Source organism: Melanostigma gelatinosum (assembly GCF_949748355.1).
Source record: "Melanostigma gelatinosum genome assembly, chromosome: 11".
Classification (NCBI taxonomy): Eukaryota; Metazoa; Chordata; class Actinopteri; order Perciformes; family Zoarcidae; genus Melanostigma; species Melanostigma gelatinosum.
In genome coordinates, this window is record NC_136644.1 from 10,621,464 (window position 1) to 10,632,088 (window position 10,625).

Genomic DNA, 10,625 nt, shown 5'->3' on the forward strand with positions numbered 1-10,625 from the left:
CGGCTCCATCAGTGCAGACACCTGTGCAGTTTTCCCACGTAAGCCCGCTTTTGTCAAGATATTCCGACGTGACCCGAAATATTTCATCTCCTGTTGATTTTTCTGGCAGTGCCTTGCAAAATAGTAAGTTTTCTCTAATGGCTTCTCCATCCACAAAACGCACGTTAGCCAAGAGCTGACAATGTCCACTAATATCCGTCGATTCATCAAGTTGCAAGGCAAATTTCTTACTGATGCGCATCTTTTCCAAAACTTCTCCATCACTGTCACCTTTTTTTTTTTTTTTTCATCACTGTCACTTGCTCGTCTTGCTTTGATCCCAAACTGTCACTGTCACGTGTCGCGCAGCACTAACTCTATTGTCTTTACAGGTATTTAAATCCCTCTGCTGCCACCCACTGCCATAGAAGAGTATTACATTATCTGCAACACTTTATTACAGCACAGACACCCGACAATGGTTAATTAGGTGATATTAGAAAATTTCCCACGGCACACCTGACGATCTCTCGCGGCACACCGGTTGAAAATCACTGCAATACAGTGTAACCACTGGCTAACCTTGTCGCTGGCCACCTTGACCATTTCCTCATTTAATTTCCCTTTACAAATATATAATGTAGGTGGGTACCATCCTTTTGTCGTTCTGCCATTTCCTTTAATAAAATCAGCTTATTTTCATTTTTATATGTATCAGCTCTCTTGTGCAGGATATGAGTGTTTGGGGGGGGAGGTGGTTACATTTAATCTTGGTCCAGATCCAAGAGCGGATCTTTGCTGCTGTCTGCACCAGATAGTCCCATTTCCAGCAACACATCTAATCATATGCATTACTGTGACTAGGTGATAAAGGCATGCCTGGCTCTTGTGCTCACCCACGTCATACCAAAAAACAACATACGTTTCTATGCTATTTCTGGAGGCTCCAACAGAGTTACACAGAGGCCAGCAGTTCACTGCCCTTGCTCCAAATTCAGGATTATTCTCAGAGCAGTGCTTCTCCCCACACCTCCACTTGAATATGCTGTGGAAATGATGCTGTCCGTCGGACTCATTATTGTGCCTTGTAATCATAGCAACTACTGTGTCTCTCAGAGGAAGGAATTCAAATGAGAGAAATCTCTGTGCAGTTTCACTGAAACCACGTTACCACTGAAGGAGCACAAGCAGTAAGCTCCGACTAAAAAAGGAATCAATGCTGAAATAGGTGTCATCTTCACTTTCCTAATAACACTGTGAAGTAGGCTGCATATCCAAATGGGAGTTATGCCACAGTTGTGGGTGGGTGCTTGGGTCCCCACTGAGTGCAACATTTGAAAATCCTGGGCACATGAATGCAGCTTTCACAGAAAAAAGGAAAAGTGAACAGCCCTGTAAATGCTGTAATATTCTACTTGAAAGCAGATTGGGTAGTTACTGGTGATGATGGATTCATGTGGAGTTTCTTGGGACTGGGCTGGCTAACAGGCTCATTCCCACTGTTCAATTATTAAAGCCCATGAGTTCAGGAACATCCACATGTTTCTGCACTCGACATATTTTATTTCACAGTCGTCATCGGGAGAGAATTAATTATTTACAGTGCCGGGTCCCCAGACATTTTCGAATGGTTCGTTTTTGTTGGCAGCTAGAGATGATTGGTTAACCTTCTCTTGTTCGATTGCCAATGGTTTAACACTCGCACAGATTAACTGTATATAATCAGTACCATACCACCCTGCATCTGCTTGTTGTTTTATTCCAGGGTGTGATGCTACATTCTTTTTTCATCACTGCAAAAATCAATGTCATTTGACATGAATCGCACAATGTCCCAGTGATCTTTAGTCTGTTTGTTTACCCAATAAATAGTCAGCAAACTTTCAGTATGCTCTGGTTTATATAGTATTTCCCTTTATTTCCTCCATTCAGATCTACTGACTATGGCTCCACATACGAGAAGATGAACGACAAAGTCGGATCCAAGACTGTCCTGAGTTACCTGTACGTCTGCCCAACTAACAAGAGAAAGGTGAGAAGTTCAAAGGAGTTGATTTTTCAGACTTCGTGCAGATTCTCTCTCTTATCGATACACAAGCTGTGTTTTTCTTGTTAAGACTGCTCATATCCTGTCAATTCTTAAATAGTGGCCGCCCCTGCAGAAGAGAACTAGGCCTTTTTATAACAGATGAAAGAGACCTTTGCTAATATTTTCCCCTGTTTTGTAATATTTTAATTAGAAGTCTCCTTTTTTGTGATCTGTTTGAATGTTGTTGATGCAGACTCAAAACGTCATACTCCCGTACGTGGAGTCATGATGAATCCAAGATACACATTTCCACATCAGTGATTCCATTACAACTACAGTCATATCATACTGTTTATTTTCTGTAACAGGGATTTATATTATGCTGCATATATGCTATTATGTGAGCTAAAACATAGAATATAGAGGAAATCTAACTGGCTTCATTTAGTTGGTCAGTGTTTGCAAACCACATCTTATTTGAGAATTGATGGTACAGTTTATCTGTGGAAATGATGGACGTGTTCATTTATGGCAGTGACTCCTTTCTGCATATGGATGTGTCTAGAAACCACTAAAAGTGGAATATAAGTAAGAAAGTATGAGTATTGCCAGCTGCCAACCATCTGCCAACGTCTTTAATCTGCCCGAGAGTTCTGTCAATTACTCCTCATTTCATTTATTTTCTAACATTCTTAGAATTTAACTGATCAGTATGTGGTTTGCACTGCATTTTCTACCATTTGCCTGAAATCTTCTGTTCATTTAATTGAATAAAACAATCGCATAACCTTCCTTACTTTCCCGTTATGAAAGATTCACATCCGGCTTCCACATTAGCTGAATTCAATTGTGCATGTTCTAAATCTCTACACTGTGATTCACAACTCCTTACCAGGCAGTAAATCTGATTCGCCCTCGTGTGATAGAACTCTGCTGGTCTGGTGCTCCGAGCAACAATGTGATAGACAAGTGGAATTGTAGGCCAGTGAGGTCAGAGTGCTGTAAGCAGCTCAGTTAAAGTAGGAGTCTCGTCTCCATCTGTAGACATCTGTTTCCATATCAATATGTTTCTAGTCAACATACTGTACAAGAATGAACAGTATCGCATGTAGATATGGACAATCTTCTCCAATTGGCAATTAGTAATGGCTGACTACAAAGTCAACATTCGATATTTTCCATAAACACCATATTAAAAAGATAAAATAATATTTTTTGAATCGTTCCTACAATACATGTAGAAAAAGTAGCAGATAGGTGTTTTAAAGGCAGGGCAATAATCAAATTCAAACATTTATTTTACATCCTGCCAGTTCTGTTACTGTGGCAGCACTGTATTGCTCGTCAGTGGAGTCTTCCTCAAGCTATTATTTTAACTTGACTATTGCTGATGAACAAATAATTAGCACGTAAAGGGAGAAAAGAAAACTTTTGAAAGAAAAAATGTCCCTATTGAAAATGAAAAGTTTTATAACAAAAAAAAAGATGGACCCTTGCTTAATTCAGTACACTCGTGGACTTTGTTGCTACAGCCTTACTTGGTCTGGTATGTAGCTTTTAGGGCTAGATAGCTTCTTTTGAGCAAGCGCCACTAAGTGCTACTTTTCCAATTAATTTTAGCATGCAAATGTAAGTAAACATGAAAACAGGAAATTCAAAGTACGGTGGAAACTACTTCTCATGATCACGGCTATCCGGGTCAAATTGATCACTGTGAACATATGATTATTACAACTGATTTATTTTGTTTGTTATTTTTATTTCTCATGCAGATTACCATCTAATTGACAAAAGTATATTCATTCCTTGAATATAAAGCAATGAAACGGACAGCTTCACTATTTACTACTACTATTCTCCTCGCTCACTCCCCCGGTAAGCACATGGAGAGAGGTGTGTGCCGTTCGTCTGCATGAGCTGGCCGTGCTCCGGTGGCGCAGAGCCAGTTGAGGACCAGCAGAGTTTGACTTTAAGGGCATTATGTCACCAGACATTATCAATCCACTCGGCGAGGGTGGCTTCAGCCACAAGGGCTTTCCCCATTCACCTTCATTTTTCATTGAGAGCAAATTACTTTTTTGTCATCATTTCAATTTGCACGCAGCACCAGGTAGCCAGCCAGAAGCAGAAGGAATTGTATGATATTGTATGATAGGAGGAAAGTTAAAATCCCCCAAAAATAGACTAAATTAGCACGATTATGACGGGTCCTAGTGCACACTATTATGACGGGTCCTAGTGCACCCTGTCATGATGGGTCCTAGTGCACACTATCATGATGGGTACTATTGTGCGCAGTTATGACGGCTCCTAGTGCACCCTATCATGACATGTCCTAGTACACGTTGTCATGACGGGTCTGGTTCATGTTATTATGATGGGTCCTAGTGCATGCTATTATGACAGGTCCTAGTGCACAAGGTTATGACGGGTACTAGTGCACCCTATCATGACGTGTCCTAGTGCACACACGCAATTATGATTGATCCTAGTGCACTCTATCATGACAGGTCCCAGTGCACACTGTCCTGACGGGTCCTATGCACCCTATTATGACAGGTCCAAGTGCATGCAATTAGGACAGGTCCTGATGTACCCTTCCATGACGGGTCCTAAAGCACGCTGATATGACGGGTCCTAGAGGACGCTGTTATTTCAGGTCCTAGTGCACGCTGTTATGCCGGGTACTAGTGCACCCTATTCTAACAGGTGCTATTGCACGCTGTTATGTTGGGTCCTGGTGGACGCTGTTATGCCGGGTACTAGTGCACCCTATCATGACAGGTCCTCGTGGACGCTATCATGACGGGTCCTGCTGTAAGCTAGTAACTAGTTATGAAACACACACACACACACACCATTGTGCGTATGTAAATACTTTACCAACACTAAATTGGATTTTGAAGTTGAATTTTATTGGGAATAGCTCTCTTTCGGGGCACCCCCACCCCACAGGCTTCAGTGCAAATGCATTGCCTGCACTGTCTATATTTACGCCCCTGATAAGCACTTTGCAAGATACAGTGACATTGAGAAACATATTTATTAATATTTATATGCTAGAATTATAGGAGTGAAAGAGAACATTTTAGTGTCTAGTATGACCCAAAAGACATCAGCATAATGTAGATAAGTCACAGCGACCAGATAAAGAGGTACGACTTGACCTGATTTGACAGGTGCTGCAAAACTTTCAAAATGTTGTCCTTGAAATGAACCATTTCCTCCAGGTTGACCTACCTGCCTACCTGCAAATGTTGAATACATAAATATGTGTGTGGCATCAACAAACAGAAAATAAAGCATGACTCCCGTGTTCGACGAGGACGTGCTCAGGTTCATCAGACTCACTTTTCCAAGACCGAGCTAAGGTTCTGACCCTGAATATGTTTGCATGGTGCCGGAGTTAATAGGATCCCGGGACTATTGAGCTTAACCATGTCAGGGCGAAGAAGAGATCACAGCCAGCACTGATTCCTTGTCATGACTCACTCCTCCTGCCTATCTTATGGGGAGCACATTTAATTCCATATCAAGGGCATTGCAGGAATGCATTCCCTAAGGTTATCTCTGTTGTTCATGTGAAGTATCTGTTTTTTGTTATTTTAGTTATATAATTATTGAATAGAACAACTTTGTTAACGCCCCATGGATGAAAACTATAAAAATATCCTAAATGTAATTAACACTGAGGAACAATATTGTTCGGACATCAGTTTCGCCAAAATATATTCAAGATATTTGATATTTTAAAACTAATCCATGTAAAAAAAGAACATTTATGGTGTGCATGTTACTGTGTAAGTGTGTCATCAAAGGACAGAGCCAAGAACTTGAAACAATCTCAGGAGAATATTTGACTCTAATGGTTGACCTCCTGCTCTGCCGGGGCCGACTCCCCCTCCGCACCTTATCTCTGAACTAATTATTTCGATTTGCCATCCCGTAGATGGAGGAAAGTCTGCTGGCTACATTCCTTTGCCTCCTTGCATCTGAGTGGCATTTTGTAGCTGTGCTCTACCAGATAACAAGAGCAGTCTGGGTGCCTAATCACTCAGTGTAAGAGATAATTGTCTGCTGCTCTTTGAGATATTCCTTTCAACCACAATAAAGGAATCGCTACATGTTGCGATGGTTCTGGAGGCATATGAAGAATTGTGTCTCTTACATTGTCCGAGAAAAATAAGTAGATTGAAGCTGTGACCTTTACAATGTTACATTATAGATTTGAATGATAGTAATGACATTTAACGCAAAGGCCCCTGAAAAATGCTATCCATCGACGGTTTTTCCCAAGCTCGCTGCTCTCAGTCCTTGAACAGCTTGAGAGAATGGCTGGTAGATCGGGTTCATTTAAAAAATAAAGACATGCACATTTAAAATGCCATCGAGGAGGCAAGCCAGTGAAAACATGATAGCTAGATGTGGGTGATTAAGTCTTGATCCATGGTTAATGAGCATAGTGCGGCAGCAGCTCTCTGGTAAAACCTCCCGTCAAAGACGGACTAAGCTCAATTGATCTGGCGTGATGTGATTCATGTACTGCCGGGTGTCTCTTTCCTTCCGTCTCTGATCCATACCTCCACTCACCACATGATCTGACAATTACCGGCTTCTATCCCTGTGCTCCAGCTTATGCACAGCTCAACATCAGGCTGATAAAAACACAACGGCGATCCTTCTAACCTCTATCCAATACGTATTGTTACCCTCCTCACTCGCCCGCTTCCTCTCCAAGGCTGAGTGCTTGCTGTGAGGGAAATCTTAATCACCCCCTGCTAATACGATCGAGCACTGGGATTTTGAAAGTGAGTAATTATTTTCTAAGGGTGATTGTTTTAGTAGAAATTGGCCAGTATTCCTGCCTTTGTGTTGGCTTTGATTTGGTTGTTGGTTCCATCTTGTCGCAGAGGCGACAGACAGAAACTGAATTTTTTGAAATATGTGAAATAATGTGTCTGTTTTCACACTTACATGGTGGTAAATAAGTGAAGTGAATGTGACAATATTTTCTCGGCCTCATTCCCAGTCTTAAACGAGCTAATTGTGAGCATCCATGAGTCAAGGCTTGTGAAAAGATGAGATAAAAGCACTTTAATTGAAAGATATCGTTACATAGTGAATACGGAGAGGGAGAATAACACTCATGAGTACAAGGCTTCAAGGGAAAGGTTAGATTTTAATATGAAATGTACATGAGCATACACCTTGTCAAGGTGTTTCTACTCTTCTATGTCACTGAAACTCCTTACATTTGACTCAGAATAAGGTCAGGCCAGTGCTGCTTACTACAGTATTATAGAATACGATTACTGCTTAACTACCTCTGACAAGCTCCAAAGACACAGGCAGACATCAGGAGGGCTTGGCATTGCACAGTGACAGGTAAAGGATGGCAAGATTGGCGAGTGCGGGCCAATGAGAAATACAGGTCGAGAATGTGCTGGCTGTTTATTGGTGCTGAATGAAAAACAATTTGTCTAAATCACCACCAGGGAGGGATTCTATAGCTTAAGCTCTGGAAAAAGGGCTGGCCTTTCTGTCAGTGACAAATGTGCTGCTGTTTTTGCAATTCAAATTGATTTGATGAGAGCAAACCCGGCCGTTCACAATCCTTGTGGAGATAAACATTTAAAGCTGCACCAGTCAATATTTTTATATAGAGTGGTCTCACCGACGTCACGATCTCCTTAGTTACGAGGTCTGTCCGCCATGTTGGAGTTCATACAGATCCTACATGGCGGCGAGTAAACAAGGAAGTGCGGCGAAAATACCATACTTTGAATCACTGGATAGTGCATCAAAGGTTCGCTACCTGGCCAAATTGAAGGTTATTGGTAACTTGGATCCCTATACGATGAGTGCAGATCGTTTCAGTGCCGATCCTACTTATCTTCCATCGGTAAACTACGCCAACATCTACACGTATCTCGTGAACACCCCCAGTCCTTACACAAAAGACGAGTTGGAGTGCTACAAAGGGCTCGACGCTTATAATCAGTTTGTCAGTGGATGGGTCCGAGACGTCAAAGCAACGGTCGTCGATAATTCTCATCTCGTCATTGGAAGGGTAAATATATACAGATCTGGTCAGATATTTAGCAATATTCAATGTTTACTCAGTGCAAACAGACACGTGTGTGTGTGTACATTGTACATGCATGTCATTGTGTGCGTGTGTGTAGGAATTCACTTTCAACTAACCCCTAACTTCATCCCCCCCCACACACATATATATATACATATATATATACATATATATGTATATATATATATGATCTGACGTTAAACTCATATCAAGCAATGCTGAGGCTGCATCTCTGTGTTTCGCCTGTTGTACACGCGCGACACGTCTCTGGTACCGACTGCTGTCACGGGCCGATGAAGCTTCGGTAACCTTCTCATGTCCAAGTTTAATTTATATTTCCTTTATTAAATACTGTTCACAAACGAATTAGTAAATAAAATCACTGACCACTTATAAAGTGATCCGCACATACTCTAGTGTACGCCAAATTCCATTCCTTTATATCTCGAGAGATGCGTGACAGCCATTTCTCGCGACGTCGCTTGGATAGCTCCTTCGTGTCATTTCCTTGATGTGTAATGACCGCTGGCAAACAAAAGAATGATTTCTTGTCTCTATCAGCTCTGCTGCCACAACCAAAGACAGCACAAAAGTTCACCACCGATAGGTTATGCGACTCAGCCGTGCATGCCAGTGGCTTTGTGTGTACTCCAACATGGCCGACAGCTAAACTGTGACGTCACACGAGACCACTCTATTGATAATAGAAGAAAATGATTCAGTGTTAAGTGAAGGGGTTTGTGAAAAACACAGAGGAATATTACCCAAGTCTGCAGTTCTTCATAGCTCTAAGGTTTCCTGGCTCACAAACTCAACTCTCATCAACCTTGTTTTCAGCCAGAATGATAAACCCACTACTTTGCCAACACCAAACAGCAGACGAATAAAGTTAGCCACGAGCTAATTCTGCAAAGAAAGTCGAACAGATAGCAGCTAAAGAGATGGATATGTTCCTCTACAATTGGTGGAGGCCCAAACAGAGTCAAAAACTGTGTGAATATGTATTCAACGGCATATGTCTGATTCAAAAGAATAGAGCGCTCCTGAAATATATTACACACCTATTCTCACACCTCTTTAGTCAAGGAGGAGTTGCTGTGACCATTGTATCAGCCTCCACAAAGACTCTAAATGTCATTAGCTGAAGGAAATATGCACAGTGGAATTCCTGTTCTTATTGAATTCTGTAATGACTGTGATAGCTCTGGCAGATATATTCCAACCATGAAATTAGGGCTGCTACAACTGTGTTGCTGTTAAATTTGAAATTAGAATTTCATTGGAAAGAGAAATGGTAAGAAATGACATAGAACTAGCTGATAAAGAAAATACCACAGTATGTATATGCAGATTCATGCATGACTGCTTCATCTTGTTTGTGCTCCATCACCTTTCTGTCAAATATAACGATTTATTTCATGACTTCTTAACCCACTTGTGTTCTTTTTGGTCACTTCTGGGAAACGCACTATTTCACCTGTTGTTCATCTCTGAACAGCCTTGATCTTATTTTGGAAGGAGATGATGAATCCCCCCCCCCCCCCCCCATGAGTGCACAGGAGGAGCCACAGAGCCATGGCAACCGCAGCACAAGAGTCAGGCTCATGAAATGAAGTTGGATATATGGATGGTTGTTAGCCAAGAAAAAGCCTGACGAGTGCCAAAAGCCAGACCTTTTCTGCTGACTCTGCTGCCTCTAACATCTCTCCTCTACCTTCTCACCTCCCTATCTTTCCACCTCTTTACTTGAACTCGCCCTTCAATCCTTTCCTCTCCCGTCTTCAAAAACTCATACCCGCTCCCTTGCATGTGTGCACGCTCTCCATCTTCTCAGATCATGGTGTTGACGGATCCAGAGTTCGAGAGCAGCGTGCTCATCAGCTCCGATGAGGGAGCCAGTTACCAGAAGTACCGCCTCACTTTCTACGTCCTGAGCCTCTTATTCCACCCCACTGAAGAGGATTGGGCCTTAGCTTACAGCCACGACCAGAAGGTGAGATTGTGTCGTAACTCTTTTCTGTCCTCCCCACAATTAGCAGCATGCGTTTTACTTTGAGTTGCATCTACCTTTATGTTATCCACAGTACATAACCATCAGGGCCTGTAGCCAGACCTTTATTTCAGACATGCTTTCACTAGAGACAGGCCTTCATTTCCACATCCACCTAATATATAATTATCGATTAACATATCTTAGTGGAACCCTCATATTTTTCCGACCTGCTGTTAGTTGTGTTGGTTTTAAAGGAGCCCCCCTCAATTTAGCATTGCACTTCTAAAAAACACAAAAACGAATTGCTTTTTCATGTCATGTATTCTTCTTCCCTGTCAAAACCTCAACTCAACCGTCAACAGTTCAGTTGAAGATTCGGGTTTGTTATGCCAATGTCGCTTTAGCCTCGAGCCCCAAGCAGCGGGTTACAAAGGTCTGGCAAAATCACTTAACTCAGATATTTTTCATTTTCAAAGTTGGGACTGAAGACTGACTCAAGTGACATCACTTGAGGACATTTATCACACTTCACACAG

The 10,625-nt window shown here is 41.9% G+C and overlaps 1 protein-coding gene across 1 annotated transcript in view; it reads left to right on the forward strand.

Annotated features, from left to right (window-relative positions):
- sorcs3a (sortilin related VPS10 domain containing receptor 3a) overlaps positions 1-10,625 on the forward strand; it is a gene marked incomplete at both ends in the record, with an annotated part of 206,774 nt that overhangs the window by 112,787 nt on the left and 83,362 nt on the right. The window contains 2 exons of the mRNA XM_079279217.1: positions 1,912-2,011; positions 9,931-10,089. Of these exons, the coding sequence (XP_079135343.1) occupies positions 1,912-2,011; positions 9,931-10,089 (259 nt within the window). The remainder of the gene's footprint in view (positions 1-1,911; positions 2,012-9,930; positions 10,090-10,625) is intronic.